The 25,948-nt window shown below is 46.3% G+C and overlaps 1 protein-coding gene across 3 annotated transcripts in view; it reads left to right on the forward strand.

The window, feature by feature from the left end:
• pard3aa (par-3 family cell polarity regulator alpha, a) overlaps window positions 1-25,105 on the forward strand; it is a 390,604-nt gene extending 365,499 nt beyond the window's left edge. For all 3 annotated transcript variants that reach the window (XM_061238372.1, XM_061238374.1, XM_061238373.1), the window contains 3 exons: window positions 8,167-8,290; window positions 15,777-15,898; window positions 21,394-25,105. In XM_061238372.1, the coding sequence (XP_061094356.1) occupies window positions 8,167-8,290; window positions 15,777-15,898; window positions 21,394-21,790 (643 nt within the window). In that variant the 3' untranslated portion in view covers window positions 21,791-25,105. The remainder of the gene's footprint in view (window positions 1-8,166; window positions 8,291-15,776; window positions 15,899-21,393) is intronic.
• The last annotated feature ends 843 nt before the right edge of the window (window positions 25,106-25,948 follow it).

Here is a 25,948-nt window from a genome sequence, read left to right on the forward strand (position 1 = left end):
CAGGGAAGCGAGTGAAGGCCCCTCGTTCCCGCCGGTACGGTCCAGCCGGGGCCCCCACAGCCGCGAGAAGCGCACCCCATAATGTATTCCCCGGCACGAGTCACAGGTCCCCTTCCCGAGGCCTGTCGGAGGAGGTCCGGGGTGGCGCAGTCACGCCGCACAGACCCCACGCATTAGCGCCAGAACCGCAGCTGTCACTCACCGAGAGGTGGGCGAGAGGGCGGCGGGCTTTTTCTGGGGGGAGCACGTGCGAGGGCATCGTGGGTATTGCGGTCCTGCAGGAGCTCCCGTGTTTGGTCCCTCTGTTGCTTCATCAGATAGGGCTGATGTGATTTCCTCTGAAGATAGCCAATAAGGAACCTCACGCTGGTTTAAACCTGCTGCGGAAATGGCCAGACATTGTGAAGCTGATAATCTCAGCCGCTCCGACTCCTGCAGCATACCAACTGGGCAGGGGCTGCGGCTCTGTTTGGTATGTATGTGGCAAAGGTCCACAGAGGGATGGGAGTAGAAGCAAGTCCTGACTTCATTCAAATTGGGAAAAACAAAATGCCCTCCTCGTAGACTATGCAGCATGCGCAGATACTGTAGAGCAGAAGATAAATGAGAATATTTTATTTGATATTCACAAGCATGCCTCCATGCCCAAAATGTCAATATCGTAACAATGGTCTGCACGCACTTGGCTCTTCGTTCCGAATAAAGAAATTACAATTATTTTCTTTCACTCATCACTGCACACTAAGCCTGCTGACAGAGTTCAGAGTTGGCAGTTCTGCCTGAAGTGGTTTGTGTGCAATGAGCAATGATCCCTCCTTGCGGAGTGTTCCCTACACAGTGAACACCCGGGCAACCAGAACCCCACGAGTCTCTCCTCCCTTCCCGAGACACTCCCATTGGTGCCACCTGACCTCTGACCCCAGTGATGGACATGCCTGCTGCCACTCGGTCTACCCGAACGGACAGGCGGGGGGTGACACGGGTCTTTGCTTCCGTCCCTGCTGTACTTGCGGTCCTCCAAAACCTCCATCCGTCTCCGGCACCCACCTTCAGATTTACAGCCCGCATCCGCATCCCTGCGATGAAAGGAAACGATTATCTCGGAGGACAGGCCTTCGCCCCCCAGACAAGTAGGCCCACACACAAGTGCACATCTGGAATTGAGTCGAGGTGGGCAGCCTCGCAGTCCGTTCCTCCAGGGACAACGTTTAAGGGTTCTTATGTACTTACGCGTTTTAATCTCAACCTCCGCTCCACATGAGAATGCCCATTGCCCCCATTGAGAATCCACTGACAGTTTTATTATTATATCAATCACACGCGCAAGCATAACTGAAGTACTTTTACATCTGCTTTCTGTTGTTGTTTTTGCTATAGATAACAGCCCCTTCCGTATGCGCATATTTTATTCTACTGGGACAACAGCTCCAGAAAATAAGTTACTGTACGTAGACTGAACTTGGCCCGGATAGACGCCTTGTTGTTGTTGGGTTTTTTTGTTCCCTCCCTGTGTGTCACACTGAATTCAAAAGGTTTAATCTCCCACAATAACTCTCTGTCTTGAGAGAAATTGCTTTTGGGTTGGTAAAGTAAGCAGTCAAACACTGTTATTGAGCCCCAGAGAAGCGGGGCCTTGTAAACAGTGACCTTTCAGCTGGGGAGCACCGACAGATATTGAGCGGGTCTCATTGTATGGAGAGAATGCATCCACTCAGTTGGTAAATGTTGTGGCATATGGATATTTTATCTCGGCCGGCCTGTAATTGCTTCGGTGTCAGGCCATTTTCTCCGGTTTTGCCTCAAAGAAAGGAGAGACCTTGCGGAGTCTTGACTTCACAGTCGCCCGCTATGGAGCGGCACCGACTGTGACCTTTCCAGAAAAATCCGCAATGAAGGAGGGCCGCGTGTCAGCACTCATAGCGCTTCCCTTGTGTTTCTGCTGCAGCCCAAACTGTTGGGAGGGTAATGCGGTTAGTCTTAATTTGTCGGAATGCACTTAGATGACCGATTCTGACACTGTCCGAATGGGTGCCGGACCGCGGGGGTCTTCACTCGTGGGCTGTGCGGTCTCTGACATCGATGCATGGTGAGACACTGGTAATGGGTGACACCTGACATGGTGAGAATAGACCATGGCCAATAGGTGTGTGTAGCAGTGAAAGCTGAATGTGTCAGGGCCTGTAAGTGTGTAGCTCTGAGAAGCTGAATGTATCAGGGCCAGTGAGTGTGTGTACCAGTGAGATGCTGAATGTATCAGGAGTAAGAGTGTGTACCAGTGAGAAGCTGAATGTATCAGGGCCAGTAAAGGTGTGTGCAGCAGTGAGAAGCTGAATGTATCAGGGCCAGTAAAGGTGTGTGTAGCAGTGAGTAGCTGAATGTATCAGGGCCAGTAAAGGTGTGTGTAGCAGTGAGTAGCTGACTGTATCAGGGCCAGTAAAGGTGTGTGTAGCAGTGAGTAGCTGACTGTATCAGGGCCAGTAAAGGTGTGTGTAGCAGTGAGTAGCTGACTGTATCAGGGCCAGTAAAGGTGTGTGTAGCAGTGAGTAGCTGAATGTATCAGGGCCAGTAAAGGTGTGTGTAGCAGTGAGTAGCTGAGTGTATCAGGGCCAGTAAAGGTGTGTGTAGCAGTGAGAAGCTGAATGTATCAGGGCCAGTAAAGGTGTGTGTAGCAGTGAGATGCTGAATGTATCAGGAGTAAGAGTGTGTACCAGTGAGAAGCTGAATGTATCAGGGCCAGTAAAGGTGTGTGTACCAGTGAGAAGCTGAATGTATCAGGGCCAGTAAAGTTGTGTGTAGCAGTGAGTAGCTGAATGTATCAGGGCCAGTAAAGGTGTGTGTAGCAGTGAGTAGCTGACTGTATCAGGGCCAGTAAAGGTGTGTGTAGCAGTGAGTAGCTGAATGTATCAGGGCCAGTAAAGGTGTGTGTAGCAGTGAGTAGCTGAATGTATCAGGGCCAGTAAAGGTGTGTGTAGCAGTGAGTAGCTGAATGTATCAGGGCCAGTAAAGGTGTGTGTAGCAGTGAGTAGCTGAATGTATCAGGGCCAGTAAAGGTGTGTGTAGCAGTGAGTAGCTGAATGTATCAGGGCCAGTAAAGGTGTGTGTAGCAGTGAGTAGCTGAATGTATCAGGGCCAGTAAAGGTGTGTGTAGCAGTGAGTAGCTGAATGTATCAGGGCCAGTAAAGGTGTGTGTAGCAGTGAGTAGCTGAATGTATCAGGGCCAGTAAAGGTGTGTGTAGCAGTGAGTAGCTGAATGTATCAGGGCCAGTAAAGGTGTGTGTAGCAGTGAGTAGCTGACTGTATCAGGGCCAGTAAAGGTGTGTGTAGCAGTGAGTAGCTGAATGTATCAGGGCCAGTAAAGGTGTGTGTAGCAGTGAGTAGCTGAGTGTGTCGTGCCTCTGCGCTCACTCCCAAACCCCTGAGGTTCTCCAGTGCCCACGGTTCACAAGCAGGGTCCGCTCCTGCTTTCATTTTTTTTCTTATTTGAATTATTTATTACAGTGAAAATTTCAGAGAGCTGCCTTCAGCAAACTTCTTTGAATCTTTGAACTCCAGGAGGGGTGGGGGGGTTGTGCCAGCCCTCACATGTCAGTATATGAAAGAGCGGGAAGCAGAATATTTTCATGGGTGTTTCCGATTAAAGCATCCAGCGACATCCGCGGTCGCTGCTGAAAGCACTCAATGGCTGTCGATCTTTGTGGATTGAAAACAATATCCCCCATGCTACTGGTGTGGGGGGGGTGACATTTTCTGTCTTCATTTCTGTCTGTTTCGCCACAAAGTATTACTTGCTTTTTGGCCATTTTCTTGCGATTCAAGGCATTTTTCATATGGCTCAGAACATAGGCATCAGGCTTGTGTTACTAAAGTTACTGGAGTTACTAAAATAATTAACATTCCTTGCAGGTGCGTTTTAACGACCTCCCCGTTTATTTGTTGAAATATTTTTCTTGTCTTCAAACTCTTAGCTACATTTGCACAACTTTTAGCTAAAAGCTATTTTTCTTCAACAACTACCCACAGTTTATGTGCACCAACCCCCAGCAACGGTAAATGTTTAAATTCTTCAAGGGCCTCACTGATATAATTGCAGCAATTGCTTTTTTCTTCTTCTTTTGGTTTTAAGGTTAAAGAATGATAAACAATGTGCTTTATTTCTTCTTCTGGTATGTTTTTTTTAGGAAAGCATTATGGGTTGAATTAATCTGGCATGAAGTACAAGTGATTGTGTGACTGCAGAAAGAAGCCCCCTCTGGGATGAGGGGAAGTAGGGTGCACTGTTACACAGTTGGAGCGTTCTCCACAACGCGGCTGCTTTCAGCCAGTCAGCAGGCAAGCGCAGTGTCACCGAGTTCAGGCCGGGGTGCAGATTTTCCCCCAAGAGCACATTAAACAATTAAAATATCAGCTTTTTCATTTCCGGCCCGTTCCGCGGTCACCCTGCCCTGCAGACCTGCGACTTTAAAGTGCACGAGCCGAGCGGCCATGTTGGCATTTCATCATTTTCACAGCGGGGATGCGGATGAGCCCTGCACCTGCGCTCCCTCAGAACCGAGCGCTGACCGCAGACGAACCCAAACCGCACTGTCCATTACAGGGATGAGAGCTAGAGAGTAAGGAAGGAAGGAGAAAGCCTGGAGGAATAGAGATTGAGCTGAAGGCAGACAGAGAGATAGGGAAATAAAGAGGTGGAAAAGATCAACAGAAAATGAGAGAGAGAAAATGCTTTAGAAATGTACTAAATGTCTGCTTAGTGGTATCAGTCGTCTTGGTGGTATTGTCTTATATTAGTGCGGTTAGTATTTGTGTGTTTCTAGTCCTCCATTTGCCTCTTCACAACATTTTATTTACAAATTAATTAGTGGTAAATTGCCCTCTTGTCCACCCTCCAATTATCCGTTAATGTATTCTTCCTAAAGTCCCCAGAATCAGAACAGTTTCTGGTAAAAATGCAGGACCATTTTGCACCCTGGTCCTCCAGTCTCCAGTCACAGCTCCACCTTGACCGCTGTATTCCTTTAAATCAGTTCAAACTGAATATTTACAGTCTTGTGCAAGATGCGTGGTCATGTTACTGATGTAGATAATGACCTGTGACTTTTACTGCACTTAATTTTTCTACTTTCCACGGAATAGTTTTATGTGTTTACTGTGTAACCTGGCAGCCATTTTTAGCCAGGTCTCCATTGGGAAAGAGATTTTGAATGAAAATGGGACTTCCAGGTACAGTAAATGCTAAAATAATGTAAAATAAATAGTGCCATAACAATAAAGGCCATTTGAATTAATTTCAGTTAAATTCGATTCATTTGAATGGAGTTGAGGAGAGGGAGGACTTCCGCTGATTTATGGAGTCACGGCTTCGGAGAGCCCGGGATCTGCTGCTGCATCCTTCACCCCTTTCCCGCTGTTTAAAACACCAATTAAAGCCAGGGATGCGAATCCGCTTTTTTTGAAGCCGTCTAGACCTTCCTCTGTCAGAGTGTCACCGGCAGCGCATTGTATTCCCAAAAAGGACGATTTTACCGCACCTGAGCGCTTCATAAGCAGATTTAAAGCTTGTCCGCGTGCCACGGAGTAGTCACTGTACCAACGAGGTTAGCCAGGCTTAGGAACGTGTCAGCCGCGGACGTTTTTGGCAGTTGGAGATGTTTCAAGGCGAATAATAGAAATGAAAACGTTGCTTTGCTGGGAGAAGGGTGGTGGGGGATGGAGGGGGGCAACCGTACTGTAACAGTACGATACGGATAATCATATTCAAACCCATTTGCAAGACAGAAACGAGGAGCTCGCCGTTTTCCAACGGGTAGGAAAATCAAGTTAGTAATAGGACACCCCCCCCCAGCCCTGAGGGATAAACATGCAGGTCAATGGACCATTTAATTTAGCTTCTTGATACTTTGGTAGAAATGAATACGACGTCCCGCGCTCTCGTACAGTATAGCGCATGTAGACAAGAAAAGTAAATGAGGTATAGCTAATACAATTGAATATAATGAGTCCCTGGAACAACAGTGAGGGAGAGGGAGAGGGAGAGGGTGTGCTTCTGCACCATGGCTTATGGTACAGTTCATCCTTTATGTGTCGCTGCTTAGCGCTCCCTGTTTAATGAAGGCTGATTGGCGATGTGTCTCAGTACACATTATCATCAGGAGGCGCGCGCATAGCGTAATCTGCAATTATCATCGCAATTACTAGTCTCCGTCCTCCAGGCTTGAATCAGCAGCCGCATTCAGCGCTGCTTTGCCACCTGTAAAGTCCTCCACCCCGAGGTAGCCCAAATGACAACCCCCGCTGCATCCGTCCGTCTTTAAGTGTCGGCTCTGTCGCTGCTGCACTGTCTTTCTCTCTCTGTCCCTCCCTCTCTCACTCCATCATCTTCTCTGCGTTCTCTCTCTTACCCTCCCTCTCTCTCCCTTCATCTCCCTCTCTTTCTCTCGCTCCCTCACCCTCTCTGCCTTCTCTCTCCTTCCCTCTCTTGCTCTCTCCCTTCCCTATCTCTCTCTCTTTCCCACTCTCACTCCCTCACCCTCTCTACCTTCTCTCTCTCTCTCCTAACCTCTCTCTCCCTTCCCTCCCTCTTTCCATGCCTTTCTCTTTCTCTCACACACTCACATTCTCTCCCTTCTCTCTCTCTCCTTCTCTCTCCATCCCTCTCTCCCTCCCTATCTGCCTTCCCCCTCTCCCTCACCCTCTCTCTCTTTCCCCCATCCCTCGACAGGGAACGTATAAATCACCCCATTATCAGTTTGGATGCCTTATCATAATTACACGTTTGTCACAAACCGTCTCTGTTGAGCGTGATAAAGGGAGAGGTTGATTAACCGGGGGAAGAGTATTGATTTCTATTGACAGTGCTCTCAAAGCTCCATAATGAATAGGATGCAAATGAGCTTCCAGCAGCAGTATATTTAATGACTGGAGGCTATAAAGAGCCGGATATCCTCGTCCGACGGGGATGTGTATAATTTGTACAGGTACGCCAGCGTTGCTCGTGTGGGAATAGACTGTGTACTGTTGCTCCCGTGACTCACCGGCAGTTTGGAATGACATTTAGCACACGGCTCACTGTGCCCTGTCTCTGGATAAGTGCTGGTATCGGCTGCCAGCCTCGCCCGGCCTCTGTTTTATAGCGTCTCTGTAGTTTTCGGCGGTTGCGGCCCTGTTGCTCCAGGGGCACTATATAGTTTTTTTTTTCCATTTCCAGAAGCAGAGTGTGTGCATGCGCCCCTCCCCCTTTACAAAGCAGGGGGGTGGTAGAGAGAGGCAGTGAGAGAGGGAGGGGGAGACGGGGGTCTGAGCTTGTGAGCGGCACGCCAGACGTTCCCTCCTACCCATAAATCACCGCTTCCCGTTCCGTTTACCGACGCGGGCCCCGAGGCAGGTGCTGCCCAGACTGTACCGCGTGAACCACGCCCACCTCTCCGCCGCTCCGAGTCAGTAATTACCGCGCGGCGTTGCCAAGTGTCTTACCAGGCCGCTTCGCTCCATATGCTTTGAAGCGTACGCAGTCGTAATGTACCGTTTTTAGGTGCGCTGTTTGTTCACGTATGGTTTTGTGTGTCGTGTGACCAGCGTTGCTCAGTTTGCCACTAACTAAATTAACAGTACCCAAGCCTCTGTTTCGCAAGCACGTCTGAGTTAAGAAACAGAAATATGATCTGTATAGCTACAGTATATCTCTATAGCCGCAGTATAGGGTGAATCTGCCTCCTCCCTGTGACATATTATATGCAGGCATTGGTCATATTTAATCTCTATCTCTTGGATTTTCATGTGCAACAATCTCACGACTCATGAGCTGAGAATTAGAAGGTTCTCACTGACCTATTTAACGTAAATGTGTTGTTCATGGGGCACTAAATAAATGCGTGAAATTTTATACAAAAATATGGTTAATATTATACATGAAATTATGAAACAATGCTACATTTAAAAGTCGTATCTGCTTGGAGCCAATTCACTCAATATCTCAAAACCGCTCAGAACACAGATAGAACCTTTAAATTCTTCACACACTTCAGAAATCTCTGTCCTTGCCTTTTGTTTTTGGAGCTTAATGCATCACCTGCTTTATGTCCTCGTCCTGACCAGTTGCACAAGGAGGCCTGTTAATATTCAGCCTGAGCTAATCCTTTTTCCTCCTCCTCTCTCCCCCCCGTTACACAGCAACAGAGTGGCTCCTAGCAACCACGACCGGATACAGAAGCTGCGGCACGAGTTCCAGCAGGCCCGGCAGGACGACGATCCGGACGACGAGCGTCGCCGGACCTACAGCTTCGAGCAGCCTCGGGTGAGCCTCCGGACACAGCCCTTTCTGTTGCTGCATTACAGTTATTTAGCTGACACTTTTATCCAAAGCAACTTAGAGTTGATTAGACTAAGCAGGGGAAAATCCCCCCCCCCCCGGAGAAATGTGGGGTTAAGGGCTTTGCTCAAGGGCCCAGGGGCTTAAACCGCCAACCTTCTGGGTCCCTGTCATGTAGCTTAGCCGCTAGGCTACAGTTTGGCCGCAGGTTGTATCCATGTGCCATTACACCTTGCCTGCCAGCGGAGGATGGGTTCCCCCTCTGTTGCTGGGTTCCTCCTGACAATTAGTATTTTTTACCTCATGTAAGGTCATGTACTTGCTTTTTCTGGGATTCAGGCCCGGTGTGGTTGCCCTTCTGCTACTCTGTAAAGCGTCTTTGTGACAGTTTTCTGGTAAAAACGCTGTACAAATAAAATGGAATTGAATTTACACAGGACACTCACCAATCCCCCATGTACTGGCACTCTCCCCTGCAAGTGTTTTCTTCAAACACCCTGACCTTTAACCTCAAGGCAGCTTCCCGTTCACTCCCACCCTGTCGTCATAGTTACACACAGACTATGATCACCCAGGTGTCCTAGATAGCCGAGGCAGGAAGCCCCGTCAGGCCCATCCTGTCTTTTATTTACACGGTTCTGAAGCAGTATAAGAAAGGGGCTTTGTGACAAATGTATTTCGGTTGATGGACTTGTGATCGGCAGGCTTTGCAGAGGAACCCTCTACTTCCTTACATTCCCGTCCTTCAGCTTCGTCTGGAAGTCAAAAATGAGCTCAATTGTATCAAATGTCGGTTCGTTTCTGTGCCTCTGTGAAAGATTATTCGCCTTTTCCCACACTTATGGGATCCTCCCATCGTGTTTATCTCTTTTTTGTATTGTCAAAAAAGGGAAAAACTGAGAGACAATTTGGAGAAAATGTAGTAAAATGTTCTTAAAGCTTCAAAAAATGCTTCTGGCCCGTCTACAGTATTTGTGCTGTAATCAAGTGTAATTTTTCAGTCATAAAAGAGAAATTCTCGTCCGTGTTGAAAAGCAGCGAGACTTTTTACTTATTGATTTGCCTCAGACAGTGTTCTGCTTATCTCTATTAATATGTGAAAAGGATTGAATTGTGCCTACTCTACTCTTGTAGTCCTGGGGAAATTGTTCAGTTCTCATTTTCCATATCAGTCGAGTCCTTTTTGTGTTTGGAGGCTTGCACTTAAGGTTTATCTCTATTTTTGCAGGATATGTACTGAGACAGTTTGATTGTTTCAAGCTCTAATACCAGCGTGTGTAAGAAATTACATTTCTTTTCACTGTAAAATAATGACATTAAAATGCTGCCTTTATTATGAACACCTGTTATATTTTCAAACGTGCTTATTTGTTTAATTAGATTTCCTGTGAATGTGAGTGGTATTATATTTGGAGGCTGGAGGCTATGAATTATTTATTTAAATTTTTTAACCCGAAAGGGTGGGAAAAAACAGCTGTGTATGCTGGGAAATTCTCCGTCTAGGTGAAAGGTCAAACACTTGTGTATCTTTTGGATGTAATGGCTCGAGACAGACACGGACGCTTGCCTGATGACTTCCTGTTCTCGGTGCGAAGGGGAATTTTAAAAGATGACAGCCTAATTGCCTTTATGGAATACAACCATTTTCTGGGTCAGGACTCTGACCCTCTGTATGCGAAAACCACCGGAGAATTCCACCCGCCCACCATCGCTTTTCCTTCCGAGGATAATACAAAATGGCGGAGTGTGGTGAACTACTCATTTTGTTTTAAGTTTGAAACCCACTGATGGTTTTTGTATGCAGAGGCAGGCTGCCATATTCAGCTGTGTTAAAGCAGGTATTTCACAGCAGCCGTGCAAGCGGCTTCAGAGAGCGGAGGAAGGCTTTCATCTCTCCTGCAGTTAGTGTGACTGCGGAAAGGTGCTCAGTGACGACCAGGCCCTGTCTGAAGACAAACGCTCAGCCTCAACCCCGCCACCAGCCTCCCTCTTTATTCAGAGCAAAGAATCCACCATGCTCAGATCGGCTTTGTTTACTGTAGCTTATTCCCACTGTTTGTCTTATTGATGGATCAAAGCTCCCTTCTTAGCCTAATACAGTTACACTGCGTTTTCTGCCACCCGAGGGAGCGAAGCGCTGATATTTACACAGCCCAGTCGCCGCCGGGCTCTGCTTAAGACTCTTTAATTGCCCGCAATTGTTTACATTGTTGGGAAACGCGTTTCCCCGGTAATAAAATACGGTCGGCCCGCGGAGACCGGGCCGCTCTCCGTATTAATGTCCGAGCACACGCTATTCGAGCGGAGGGACCACCGCAGCCAGGGGGCGGGCGGGAGAGGCAGGAAGCGTCTGAGTCTGGATTTCAGAGCGACCGCAAAACGGACCGTTCGGTCAGAGCCCTTTCAGACGATTAGCTTAGCTGCCCTCGGAAAGGTCAGGGACGGCTGCCAGGAATAACAGCCATTTTGTGGATGGAGCCCGTAATGTAAACACAGGGAAATATTAGGGAGGGCAATAGAGAAATTGTTCTTTTATTGTTTTAAAAAAGGATGACTTACAAAAAGAATACAAGTCGGATAGAAAAAAATACGGTCTGTAAGAGAGAGTCTGGCTGTTTTTATGTAAAAACGACACGTTTCACACAAGGAGGTACAGAGGTGAATTGCTGTTGAATTGCTTTGGCCCTCGCTAGCAGATGGAAACGGGGGTTCTCAGTTCTAGTGGTTAGCCCAACGTGCTCATTTACACCTTGCCGTTGAGTAAAGCAAATCGGCTCCACTGTGAAAGTGCTGCTCATTCACTAACACCAACCCCATCAGCATGGCCTTTCACTCCACTATAAAATGTTTTGAATTGTTCCGACCGTGAAACTCCCAAAATGTTTTCAACAACAAACATTTTAGAGGCCAGTTATTCACAGCGGATATTAGACTTAGCAAGCGATCGAACATTCATCCTTAACTTTTTGACTCGCAAAAGAAATACACGCGCTCAGCTTTTCACTTCGTGAACACAGTTTAATGACTCAAAGAAACGAAATCGCAAAACCGTTTGTAAAGGGGGGGGGAAGCTAAACTCGCGTAAGATGGAGTCGAGGAAAAATGTAGAGCGAAGCCAGGCCTTAATCTTCTTTTCAGTTGTACTTTTCCAAAAGATTTTTCTTCCCCTCTCACTTTGGGTGAGCGCTGGGGTGGAAGGGAGGGAGAGAGGCGGTGATATATGGGGAGAGAATGCACTGAGGAGTGATGCGGGGCCGTGGGGCTGAACGCTGAGAGGGATGGAGCAGGGCACGTAATGCAGAGCGCTGTGGTAATATCCGCCCATCCCGGCCCTGCCGAGAACCGCTGCCAAGTGGCAGAGAGTTTGAATTATTTTTTTTTGCTCCCCCACTGCGTAATGTGCGCAATATTAAAAGGGGATTTCCAGATGTTAATCCTGAACCGCGCGGGTATTCTAGAGACATTCCAATATTTTATAAACAATAATAAAAAAGAAATATTTCCGTGTTCCTTCTGCACTGAATTGAACATAACTTGAACTTGTTAATAACTGTTAATAAATTTGCCGCAGATTATCGTAGGTCTTATGTTTTAGGGTTTCAGGCTTTCGAAAAGATTTACTTTCTAAAGAATGCAACTGTGCACTCTGGGGTCAGGAAGCAACAGATTACGAAAGAGGTTGACTTTTAAAAAGCAAGGTACAGAGGCACTTTTATAATGTTCCGGAACACCGACGTGACTGCGGCATGGTCTTCGGAGCGGGTCGAAGGTCAGAGCTGGGGCAGATGCTTGGCGCTGGATTATCAGCATGCTGTTGTGTGAATTCAGACACAGGGGACCCTTCTGCCCAATAAAGCACTCTCAGATAATACAGAACCAATTCAGCTTCTTTTGTGTGCTGTTGTGGGTACACAGATACTGGAGGGAGATTAAGTTCCAGAGGGCCATGTTGAACACACAGTAGTTTGGCCATTTTGTTTTTCTCCGTGTTCAGCTGGCAGGCTCTGTTTTCAGATCTTCTGTTGTGAATTACAAAGTCTTACCCCTCCGCTGTTCATTTCATTTCCTTTCTTATTTTCTTTTTGGATGCCGTCAATGTTGCAAAACGGGCTTGCCTCTTCAAGAAATATAATTGTCAGAAACAGAATAGGAGTTTATTTTATGTATCTACCAATGCAATATTATGGTTTGGTTGCATGGAATTTTTGCTAATCTTTATTGGCTGTTTAGTCTGTAGAGATTTATGGTAGAGAGGGCACGGGGTAGGAATGTTCTATATGTGTTAAAGCAAACTTTTTTTGCAACATCGATATTTCATAAGCTAGAGAAACCACTTCCTGTTGCCCTTGCTTGGCTGGTGTGGAGAGGTACGCACATCCAACAGAAAGGTCTGCTCCATGATCACCTCCTGAACAGTGGCGAATAGACCGGGCTTTAGGCCAATCCAAACCAAGAACTATAACTATAATTATAACAATGTGAGCATCCTGGCCAGCTGCCATACCATCATGTACCCTCTCCTGCCAAATGGCTGAAGCTAAGCAGGTGTGGGCTTGGTTAGTATTTGAACCTCCTGGGAAAACTAAGTTGCTGTTGGAAGTGGTGTTGGTGGGCCAGCAGGGGGCAGTCTTCTAATCAAATCCCAATGCCCCAGTGCCCTAGTTGTGTGCTTTGTTTGAGATGGAGTGAAACCCTATAGGATGGTAGATCCCCATGAATAGGGTTGGGTAGCCCTGATCTAGCTGTTGAATGAGGTGTGCTTTGTTTGGTTTGGACTAAAACCCTACAGGACAGTAGGCCCCCTATAAACCGGGTTGGGCAGCCCTGCTCTAGCGGTTGAATGAGGTGTGCTTCGCTAGGGTTGGAGTGAAACCCTACAAGACAGTAGATCCCCAGGACCAGAGTTGGGCAGCCCTGCCATAGTGGAATAGTGGAATGGCTGCCATTGTCCTGGCTGCATTCTTTTGGAAGCCAATCCAAGGCATTTAGCAGGGAAATGTTTCCCATATGCCGTTGAATCAGGTGGGAAGGGATTCTGGAAGCCATTCCTAATGTCTCAGCGTTAAACAGGAAGGCTCAGAACAGGGGGAATGCGCAAGTGCAGACGCTGACCTGACCTCACTTTGATTTTGGGGAGGCCAGGCCTGCCCTGTCTATTATCAGAGCAAAAAAAGAAAGAAAAAAAAGTGTCAAGGGGGTTGCCCCCTCCCCATATGTTCTTCATGGTCTCTGGTCTTTAATTGCTGCAAATCATTTCCCTAATTACACTTTTTAATTTTCTTCTTCTTTTTTGGTTTCTGTGCTGGTATGTTTGGACAGGTGCCTCCTCCACCTCTGTGGTTCAGGCACTGCGAGAAGGGGGAGAAAAAAAAAACACAAAATCTGCTGTATCGACATCATTTTTTCTATTTCCTTTTTATTTTTTTCCTTGTTCGTTTAGATAATGGGCATCTTCGTATTTGATTTCAACAAATGTCATGTTTTATAAAGCCTGATATCCCAGCAGAACAGGGACTAATCAGATTCCCCTCTGCTAATGCCATTACGGTGACTGATTATTCCTCCCCAGCCATTTGTCATTTACTTCTGTGACATGGCGTCAGTCTCCTCCGCCCGCTGCCAGAATGAAAACCTACCTTTTCTTCTGTCGAGCGCTTCTGTCCTCTTTCTCCTTCCTTTCCCTACCGTGGAAAGTTTTTCAATCCCTCCCCCTTTCACGTCTAATAAACCACTCGCTTCTCTTTAAATAAAGTTGATATCATGCAGTATTATGGCTACTTCTAGCGGTTACAAAAACAGTGATACTCTGGGTTTTTTTTCTGAAACTGGAGCGAATGTACACTGAGCATGACAGTGATTCTTGGAGTCATGTTTTCGGTGTATTTGTTTTAATTTTGAGAGACAGGGAGGGTTCAGGCTAGTTTGCTAAATTACTTCATTGTACTGTTATTGCAGCTGACCGTGTGATAGACAGCTAGCCTTTCAAATATTCTAGAAATTCTTTCATCGAATTACCATGATACTGTAATGGCATTTTGACTTTGAATGAGCATAGCATGTGTACCATACACATAAGCATTTATAACACATATCTGAGGATACAAGGAAATTTTGCAATGCTAACTGTTAAAAGTTAAAACAGCGGGGCTCTCTTTACATGACAGACAGACTAATGTATTATACAGTATATGAGTCAGTGGTAAGTGTTAACCCTGTGAATTTAATCTTTACAACTCTATTAACTTCACCTGTAATTTTAATGTTAACTGGCCCACTTGTTATTGGTTGTGTTCAGTTTCGACATTATAAAGCTTTTTAAATTTAGGTCTGAAGGAACTTTGGAGATCATTTACAAGCAGCGATAATATAATATAATATATATCCTGCCATGTAGACCTGTAAGTAATGCATATATTAGAGCAGAGGGACATGGTAATGAGAGATTTTATTTTCTCCAATTTTCGAATTCCATAGGAAATGTACTTCTGTTTGCTGTTGGCTGTCCATGTTCATTGAATTGTAGAAAGGATGTCTGTTTTCGTGAACCACCCACGTAACATCTAACTTAACTGAGCAAGCTCTATAATTGCACTTTGGTAATCGCGGTTTCGGAAAACATTTTATTCTCCCGGGACTGGAATGAATATTCATTGTGTTTTGTCCCTGCCATCAGTAACAAGCACAAGTCCGAGTCTCAAGGCATATTAAAATATGAAAAGCCACTATTCTAGAGAAACAGTCATGTCACATTCTGCACTAACATTGCATTACATCTAACATGTCTGTTTCTGTTTCTACCAAATGGCCCAGCTGTGTCCAATCCCTCATGAACAGGAATGCTGTTCATGCTCTGCTCAAAGACCTACTTTGCGTACATGCAAGTGCTAACTACATGGTGCTCTGTGTTGTGTCTGCGTGTGTGTGCGTGTGTGTGCATGTGTGTGTATCTGTGTTTGTGTGTGTGTTTGTGTATGTATGTGTGTGTGTATGTGTGTTGTGCGTGTGTGTGTGTGTGTTGCGTGTGTTTTTTGTCTGCATGTGTGTGTGTTCGTGTGTGTATGTGTGTGTTGTGTTGTGTGTGTGTGTGTGTGTGTGTTTATGTATGTATGTATGTATGTGTGTGTTGTGTTGTGTGTGTGTGTGTGTGTGTGTGCGTATGTGTGCATGTGTGTGTATCTGTGTTTGTGTCTGCGTGTGTGTTTGTGTATGTATGTATGTGTGTGTGTATGTGTTGTGCGCGTGTGTGTGTTCTTTGTCTGCATGTGTGTGTGTATGTGTGTGCGTGCGTGCGTGCGTGTGTTGTGTTGTGTGTATGTGTACGCGTGTGTGTGTGTTTGTGTGTGTGTGTGTATGTATGTATGTGTGTGTTGTGTGTATGTGTACGTGTGTGTATGTGTATGTGTATGTATGTATGTATGTATGTGTGTGTGTGTTGTGCGTACGTGCGTGTGTGGGTCTGTCTGTCTTTCAGCCGGGTGGCGGGGCGCAGACGGGGCGTCACTCGGTGTCCGTGGAGGTGCAGGTGCAGAGGCAGAGACAGGATGAGAGGGATTCCTTCCAGCAGGCCCAAAGACAGTACAGCTCATTACCAAGGTACACTCGCCTCTCTGTCCCTTTACTGCTCCCCTATCTCTGCCTCTCTCAGGCTTTTTAACACAGCATCTTCTCTTGCTCTTGTATCTCTTCCTCTCCTCTGTCTGGTTCTCTTGTTCTTTTCCTCCATTTCTTTCTATCTCCCCCCCTCTATCGCTGTGTCTCTACTTCTACCCACATTTATTGGTTTGTCTCCATTACTGTGTCTCTCTCTCTCTCTCTCTCTCTCTCTCTCTCTTCCTCTCTCTCTTCTCCTTTGCTCTGTTTTGAGGGTCATGGGGATCAGTAGAGCTGTGTATACTTACACACTGTGAGTGAATAGATGGTTGTGGTGGACGCAGTCTTGGTTCAATATGGTGTAATTTGGTGGGCTTTGGTGATTCAGTTCAGTTGAAGTCAAGGTTATCTGAGACATCGAACTTCAAACCGTTCACTCTCCTTCCAACCATTCACCATCAGGCTGGGTATCTAAAATAACATTCTGGTGATTTTAAAGAGCATTATTTAGCCAAGTGGATGTGCAGTATTTTTTCTGAATGGAATCCAGACACGGTCTCTCATTGAGTAATACCACACTTTATCCAATCGATATGAGCCCAATTGTAATGGTGAATAATCAAACTGCCTTCAAGGCTCCAAAAAGTACCTTTTCAAAACATATCGACATGTGGCTGAAAAATGTGTTTTCAAAGGGGAGTTTATCTTTGCCACGACTGTGTGCTTGAGTTATTATTCAGGATCAGTGACAACTTCAGAATGAGGTTCAGCAAAATACACTTTTTTTTCTTTCATTTTTTCCACACATTTCTCTCAAACATCAATAAAGCTTGCAAGTATCTGGAATATGAAAGCCCCCAAGCGGTGTTTGATATCCAGCGTTTGCATTTGCACCTATCTCCCTGATAAGGTTCTACCGAAGATCTTTCCAGTTCATTTCAAAGCCGGGAGCCGGCAGAGAATGGAGAGAATGCCTCCTATTGTTTTTACTCCTAATAAAAAAGAATGACTTGACGGAAGAGGCTGCTGATAAAGACTGGCTGTTGGGGAAACAGTTCGCAGTCATTTTTTCCTCCCCGATAGAATTGACTGATTTTCCTCATTGACAAAAAAGTGCAGGCAGCCATTACGGCTCAGCGTTTGAACAGGAAATGGAAACGTTTGGAAAGCAAGTGCACTTCACAATATCGCTCTTTTCCAACAATTTCGTCCTTGTCTGCTTGCGTCCCCCGATTTTAAATCGACAATTGCGAATTACTGTACAGTTGTGCCACTCGCACCGGCACAGCAGAGCACTACGGCTGATTCGCATGCACTCCAAACCCCTTCGCTGTGAGCCAGTCACCATTTCCTTTCTCTTACTCACTGTGGAATATACCTGAGGAACATACTGTATATGAACAAGGCCAGGCAGCCATTTTGGCTACACCCTGTCATGAGCGTTTTTGGCACCGGTCATATAAACCTGAATAATGTGAAACAACTGTCAAATAATTGATTTGGCTTTTGGAGCCTGGCCATTTCTTTCCATTCTTACATTTGATTCACACTATTTTCACTCTGTCACACTCCTGAATGCTGGCACTGCTTAAAACAGCAAAAAGAGAAAACTAAATTCAGCCTGTAATGGAATGAAAAGAAAAACTGTTTTTAAACAGGCGTTCGCCTCGCGGTTATCGAAAAAGGTTTACCAGACGAGCTGTTTGTGACAGTTGCCCTTTGATACTCATTCTTAACATAATCTCATGGCGCGGGTGACAGAGGTCAAATATAAACAAGCTGAACTTTGGCATTTGGAAGTAACATCAGAGAGATCCACTGAAAGTATCTCCTAATTAGCAACCAAAGTCAACTCAGGAGTTACCCCCGGATTAATAACAAGCCCCCGCCTGCCTCCCCCAGCCAAATAATGAGCTTGAAATGTGAACCCAGATTAGTGGTCCACACATCCAAAAGCACATTCCTGGCTGTCTTCTCAGAAGAACAATCTGTTAATCTGTGGACTGACGCGGTGGTATTTAGATGAGAGCTGTAAGATATCCTAATGAACCGTCTGGCCGTCAGAATGGGCCCATCCATGGGAAACTGAAAGGGTGGTAGATGGAGATTGATGTTGTGTGAGAGATGGTGGCAGTGTGGCTGATGGGACATCACTGGGTTCTGGAATCATCTATCTTGTGCTTGTGTGTGTATTATGTGTTTGTTTGTGTTTGTTTCTGTGTTTGTGTGTGCGTGTCTATGTGTGTGTGTGTGTTTGTTTGTTTGTTTGTGTGTGTGTGTGTGTTTGTTTGTTTGTGTCTGTGTGGGTCTGGGTCTGTGTTTGTTTGTGTGTGTGTGGGTCTATGTTTGTTTGTGGCTGTCTGTGTGTTTGTTTTTGTTTTTGTGTGTGTGTGTTTGTGTGTATGTATGTGTGTGTTTGTAGGTGGGTGTGCAGGGTCATTGGCTGGCCATCAGTCATGCAGGCACATATCTGTGTATGCATACCCAAACAGCCATGCGCACAAAGACATATTTATGTACATTATGTATTTGCAGACCTGGGTGAAATGCGTAATTGTTTTGGATTAAAATACTTTTCTGTGCTCGATTACCTGATGCAATTGAGCCAACCAAGAGGACCAGAAGGCAGGTTTTGCACTTTTTGAGAGTATTGCAATCCAGTTCCAATACACCTCAGAAGCTCAGCAAAGCGTAGAAAAGTATTTGAATCCAAAACTGAATCCAAACCTTAGGTCTGATACTTACACACATACAGACGCACACAAAAACCCCAAGGGAAAAAGCAATGCTCCTCATTTTGTAACCCAGAGAAAGGAACGTTTCAGACTCTTGATAAACTCTGATCTCTGGCAGCCGGGTTGCGCTGGCAGCAGACAGATTTCCTTTCAGGTTGAATTTCTGCCTCAGAATCTGCCTGATATATTCTGTTTGTCAAACGTAATCCACATTCGTCTTGCGGCAACGCTGCTTTTAATTAAATGTCCCCAAAACTGTATAATTATTTACCTTATACATACCTCCCGTGTGGAAACACAGCAAAGACACCATTAAGAGAGAGGAAACCAACCCTCCTCAGTAACGCACGTGTGGACATTGAAGGTCAGTCGGCGTTAAATCACGCTTAGCGGCCGCACCGAGAACGCGGATCCCTGCGACTGTTGTCGAACATATGCAGGAGTCTTCTGACGGCACCGCGGTTGTCGCCGTAGCGACAGAACGGCGGAGCGTGAGGATTTTTCGGCAGTCTGTTTCAACATCTGCTGCCACTTTGAATTCCGCACAAAGATCCGCACTGTCTGCGGATGGCCATGTGTTTCCCTTCATCCTCTCCGTTCATTTAATATGCACGGGCCCTGTTTGGACCGGGGAAGACGTTTGATTTGCATTCGCGAAAAACAGGACGTACCGCCGTACTTCAAGTAATCGCTGCCCTCAAGTAAACAACAGCCTTTGATAGAAAACCATAGTTGTACTGATGCTGAAGTTAAGGAAGGTTCCCATTGTGTAAATAATTTAATTATGCACTTCATGACGTATCCTTAAGCCTACGGTGTAGTTTATGGTTATTAAGACAATAATAAGCGTATAGATAGCTAGCTGGTTATTAGCTCGGTATACAGAATGTCTCAGTTGTTACTGTTCAAGCACTGATTCAGACACTATGTTCCATTGCATATAGGTTGACTCGACAGCTGTGATGTGGTTTAGAGATTAAAACAGGCCTCGGCGCAACGGTGTCCTTTCAACACTGGACTGAACCTGTGACTCATCATCTTCTGCTCGAATTGTTAGCCGTGATATCATTCTTAGTGTTGCGTTTGATTTCCCCTCCTTTTATGCACAGTATATGTGTTTTATTATCGTCTTTTATAGTCTGTTTGAAGCCAACGCTATGCTGTCTAAATGCTAAATGAACACAGCCTTTAAAGCTAATGGTAAATGAACCTAGCCTTTAAGGCTAATGCTAAATGAACGCTGCCTTTAAAGCTAATGCTAAATGAACGCTGCCTTTAAAGCTAATGCTAAAGTAACGCTGCCTTTAAAGCTAATGCTAAATGAACGCCGCCTTTAACCCCCACTAAAATGCCCTATAGAAAACCCATATAAAAGCCTTGGAATCACAATGCATTTCAACGCTCACGTGTCTTGAAAAGCGGTCAAATGATTTAAGGCTGGCATCGCATCTGTCTGTTAAGGGAGATGTAACATGCAGGTCGCATCCATCTGTTAAGGGAGATATGACGTGCCGGTCTCATCTGCCAATAAGGGGTTAAAGTAGAGCATGTCAAGGTAGTGCTAAGGCTGCTTCTATGGCTGTCTCGGGTCTCATGCTAAGTGAACTTGAATCGGCATTTAAGCTGCATATGCCCAGCGAGGTGTGAATGGGTCCCTTTCTTTTCACATGAACCCTAAAGATGTCATACTGTATCCCCAGGACTCGCTCCTCCTCGCCCGTCAGACCTAATGGATTCAAATAATGGGGTCCGCGACAGACACGTTACTGAACCGAAAAATTTCACAATAATGGCTCTCAGAAACAATTTTGGGCTGGCTGTCTTTAGCGGCTAGCCGGCGCCTGTCAGGGAGGAGGGTCGATTATAGCGGAGGACAAAGAAGGCAGACCGCCGTGGCCTTCGGGGAGAACGCGGCCCGCCCGTCCGTCTCTCCCGCAGAAGGGTTAAATGGGCGAGGGTAGCGCTTTAGCGATTGTGTGCGCTTACGGCACGTGAGTAATGCGTGTCTGCGGCCGTCACTCCTCTTCTGTGTGCTGTCCTGTTTTACAGCAGGTCCCGCCATGCCTAAGCCCATCTGACGATGTTGTCGATGTCGTAACATTGCCACCGCATTGCGGGGAATGACCCCCCGTCCCTGGGGCCCGGAAAGTTGGTGGTTCAAGCCCTGGTGTAGCCACTAATAGATCCGCACAGCTGTTGGGACCTTGAGCAAAGCCTTTAATTGCTCCATGGGGGATTGGCCCCTGCTTAGTCTAATCAACTGTAAGGCACTTTGGATAAATGTGTCAGCCAAATAACACACTATTGCTCTGTTTTTTATGTGCTTTTAATGTTGTACTGCGGCTTTTAGTCTGGTCTGTTTCTTATTAATGTGTTAACATCAGCCTGCCCAGGGGCAGCAGATGGAAATTAGCGATCTGGCTCAATCTGGCACATTTACATCACAGAACAGTGATGTTGATCAATGTGTACTGTCCCTCACAAGCCGAGAACTAGAAAGTTCTAACTGACATTTTGACAAAAATGAGTTGGTGTAATAAATATCTAGTTTATAGGGCACTAAATAAGTTGTATACAAAAACTCACAGTTTAAAACTATGAAAAAATGCTAAATTTCAAAGGTTGGAGCCCATTCACTTCAGAATCTTTGAAGCTCAAAAGCTCAAAACTACTCAGAACAATGATAGAACCTTCTAATTCTCAGCGAAATAAATGAAAAAAATAAATAAATAAATACAAGTATTATCTCTGTTCTCCCCCCAGGCAACCACGTAAGACCCCCAGCTCGGTGTCCCAGGACTCGTGGGACCGGGCGTGTCCCCCGGGTGAGGGCTTCCAGACGGCCAAGGAGAACCCGCGCTACTCCAGCTACCAGGGCTCCCGCAACGGGTACCTGGGCGCGGGGGGCGCGGGAGGAGGCCTCAACGCCCGCGTGCTCCTGGAGACCCAGGAGCTCCTGCGCCAGGAGCAGAGGCGCAAGGAGCAGGAGGTCAAGACCAAACTCCCTCCCCCCCAGGAGGTGCCCACGCACGACACCTTCGAGCCTCTCCCCGCCCCGCCCAAAGGACCCTACCGCCAGGACGTGCCCCCATCCCCCACCCAGCTGGCCCGCCTCAACAGGCCTCATCCCCCGGAGAAAGGCCGGCTCTTTTACCCTTGAAGAGAGAGAGGAGGAAGAGGAGGAGGAGGAGGAGAGGGCAGGGCGGGGCGTGGCAATAACAAAGCAAAGCGACTACAAAGCCATTTCCAGAGAGACTTGGCTTTGAACTTCTCCGACGCAGAATATTGAATCCATATGTCGTGTTTTTTAATCGTTTTTTATATATACATGAATTTGCTTTCTTGATCTCTCCCTCCCCGTACCCTGCTGTGCCGGCTGTTTTTGAGAAGGCTGGCTTGGTGAGGGATGGCTCCGGTGTAGAGCCTCCTGCTCTCTGTGCCTTTCGAGTCTTTGCCGTTCGGAACCCCCCCCCCCCCCCCCCAGGCTGTACCTGGGGCAGCACGATCACTGTGATGGAGCAGAACTAGCCGGAGCGGTCGGGTGTTAGAGTCCCTCTCTGACGGCGTGAGCAGGGCGCAGCATACGATGCGGGGCTTAGCTCTGTGATGTCACGCGTTGCGCTACGGGGGCTAGCGGGAAAGGTCTCCCACTACTCTGCTGTGCTACGTGTGTGTGCATGCCTGTGCTCGTCAGTGTTTGACGTTGTGTGTCTGAAATCCTGTGTGTGTGTGTGTGTGTGTGTGTGTGTATATCTGTCAGTGTATGTCAGAGTCTGTGTACGTGTCTCTGAGCAGATGTGTTTGGTTGTGTGTTTGTGCTTGTGTGTGTGTGTGTGTGTGTGTGTGTGCGTGTCTGTGTGTGTATGGGTGTGTGTGTGTGCTTAGGTGTGTGTGCAGAGACTCCAGTGTGTGTGCCCCTTAGTGAAAGCAGGGCCCTGACCTGAGCCCTCAGCCCACAGCTCCCAGTCCTGGAGAAAGCCCCTCAGCCTCTGATACAGTTCACACTCACTCTCTCCCCCCCCCCCGTTCTCCCCCTCACTCACTCTGTCTGCTCTTTTCTGTTCTTGTGTTCTCGTGAATTTGTTTAACGTCACCTTACACGGCTTCCAAGTTCGGTTACACTGTCACAAACAGAAGAATTCAAGATAAAAAGCCAGGATGTGCTCTTGATCCGGCCCTTTTATCAAGGATGCATCGGACGAGAACGGACCTAATATCCCACCATTCATTGCGAGATGGCAGACGAGCCTAGCTCAAATCAAGTTTTTAGTTGACCATTTCTGCATTAAGTGTTGCCAAAATCTTTAAGAATAAAAATGAGAAATATGTATTGTAATCATAGCTTATTTGAAGCATTAAACATTTATCATATACAGCTCGGCTATTTGTTGACTGACTCCTAAATACTAGTTAGATTTTAGTGGGTAACGTGAGTCAAGTAACTTAACTAGCTAAAAAACAGCGGGTGAAAGGGATGTTTGGTTCACTTTAATGTTTTAAGTAGGCTACAGTGTCTCCTAAATACTAGTTAGATTTTAGTGGGTAACATGAGTGTAGCAACTTAACTAGCTAAAGAACAGCGGGTGAAAGGGATGTTTGGTTCAATTGAACGTTTTAAGTAGGCTACAGTGTCTACATTTGGAACAAAATTATACCCAAAACCATTATAAAGCAGCTTTACAAAGAAATGCACAAGGTGGAAACTAGAGATTGGTACTGCCGGGTTTGCATGTTATAAGCACACATTGCATCTCAAATGCATACAACAGTGTTGTCTGTCCTTCTTGCAAGACCGTTCTCGTCAAGAACACATGGCAAGAACACGTGGCTATAACACAAGAACGTTCTTGCTTTCTTAGTCTTGAGAAACGCCCCCTGTCTCTCCCACTCTCTCTGTCTCTCAATTTCAATTCAATTCAAATAAGCTTTATTGGCATGGTGAGAGTAAACTTACTTTGCCAAAGCATACACTGACCTCTCATTCTCATACCCATACTCTCTCTCCCCCCCTGTCTCTTTTTCTGTCTCACTACCTTGCTCTTTCTGTGCCTCTCCCACTGTCACTTGCTTGTTGTCTTTTTCTCTCCCTTTCTTTCTCTCTCCTTCAGATATTTTCCCTTCTCTTTCTAGCATGAGCATAACCCTTTAGCTCCGCTTTCTCTCAGACCCCCCCCCTCACAAGATAATTCACTTGTATAAATGGGGTCAAAGAGGGTTATTAATTAATGTTTCTTATGAAAAATGAATGTGTGTCATCCACGGGGGGGGGATTTGGGGGGAGAGAGGGGCAGGGTGAGGGTGGCCCAGCCTGGTCTCCGCTTTGTACACACACACCGTCTTCAGTTACCCACCCCCAGTCAAACACTGCTGCCAGCCTCCACTGAATTTTTCATCGCGGCGGTTAATCGAGAGATCGTTTGCACTAAAGACAAACACTACAACGGTACAACATCGGCTCATGTTTCTTACGACCGCTCAGGCAGAAACACTGTCCTATGCTCTGTTAGAAATATTTAATTTCACTTTTGCTGCCTGGAGTTGTAAAGAATCGAAAGGAAAAAAGAATGATAATCATGTTTAGTTGACACTGCAGCCTGGTACGGTGTGTTTGGGTTGTAAACTGTGCCTATAAGGTGACTCTCCTCTCTGTTAAAAGTACACGGGCAGGGGGGATCGAACGCTCGGACGTTTAGTGACAGTTGGAAACGGCGTTGGAGCGAGTGAGATAAAGGGAAAGATCTGCCTTATCGGCGATTTATTCAAATATGTCCTCAGAAGTATTCCTGTGTGTTTCTGTAACGTGGTCTGAACAAAGAGAAAGATTTGTGTTTGGCATCTCTCTTCTCTGCCACCCTCCCTCCCCCTCTCTCACACCTTTGACCTTGAAAATTAGGTTCATCATTTATTTTTATTTTTTGTACGCAAAGCCAGGAGGGAAGCCTTGTTCGGCCTGTGAAAGCGACACACGCTACATACAAAACAAATCCTCACTGCCTCGGCCATGACATCATGGTGTTTCATTATGTGCGACTGTGGCCCGGGGGAGCCCCTCCCCCGCCTGTTTCACGTGTCACAAGGTGCACTCTGAGGCTCTTCAAGTGCCTGAGACGCCTGCTGTGTGGATGGGAGCAACGCCGCCATTTTGTCCCTCAACGTGACCGTCATTTCTCGTTTCTCTTTGTTGTCTCCTTCCGTGTTTTCGGCGCGCGTTCCCATCGAGCTATCATTGTGTTTTTTTTACGACGACAGGGAAGACAACTAATCTTCGCATCTTACTGTGTATTTTTATCGGTGTATTTTTCATTGCCTTCATGAATTTAGGTACTACGCTGTTCGAAGCTGGTGACTAATGTATGGACAGTGCAATTGGTTTATGAGACTTTTACATGATGTATTAAAAATGTACGCAGCCTCTTTCCCTGTACATATCATATTTAGAATAAAAGGAAGGCTGTTTTCAACCTGTTTACAATCATTTTTTGTCACGTTCATTCATTGTATTTCCAGATGCACAATTCAAATAGGTTCTTTCCTTTGACGATGAGGTCATCTGCAGTAATGGTCTGTAATGGCACGTGTTTAGAAGCATTCCATGTTCTACAGGTTAATGGTGTCGTCATGTTGCAGAGCAAACAGTGGAAGGCTAGTAAGCCATACACGCACATACACTAGCACACAGACACACACATTCAGGCCTACAGTACATAGATTAAGAAGGTACAAGCCACTGTTTAACCACATCAGTGGGATATCCTGGTGTACACAGCCATTTAGTGCAACTCATAGAGACGGTAAGTCCAGTATTGAGGAGTTTAAGCCTTTTCATTTGCAGGCTAGTATTTATGTGCAGAGAAAGTGTAGTGTACACAAGTGCTGTAAATTGAGCCTCAGAAATCTCTATCTATGGGACACGGACCTGGACTCTATCACTGCTCCCCGCGTTACAGCTGTCTGGCATAAGGCCGTACTGTCTGAGGATATGGGCCTGTTGCTAGATAGTTATTGCAAATGCCTGGCTAACTTGAATATACGGCGGTCAACGAAAAATGCAGACAGTCCGGCAGTCCGACAGCTTCTGTCTGCGTTCCAGGCTGCATGGCTGGCATTCGCCAAGCAGTCGGTTAAAGCAAGAGGGAAGCAGAGAAGTGCGTCCTTTCCTTTAATCCGATATCCCATCTCCCTTTAATCTTTCTGCCGAGAGATCGTTTTCGTCTTGCTTTCGCCGGGTTTATGGCCGGCGAGGGATCTAACAGGTCGGAAATGACTGGAACAGCAATAAAGACGAGCCGAGGAGAAGCGCCAGTTTTAAGTGCCAGGG

Source organism: Conger conger, chromosome 4 (assembly GCF_963514075.1).
Source record: "Conger conger chromosome 4, fConCon1.1, whole genome shotgun sequence".
NCBI lineage: Eukaryota > Metazoa > Chordata > Actinopteri > Anguilliformes > Congridae > Conger > Conger conger.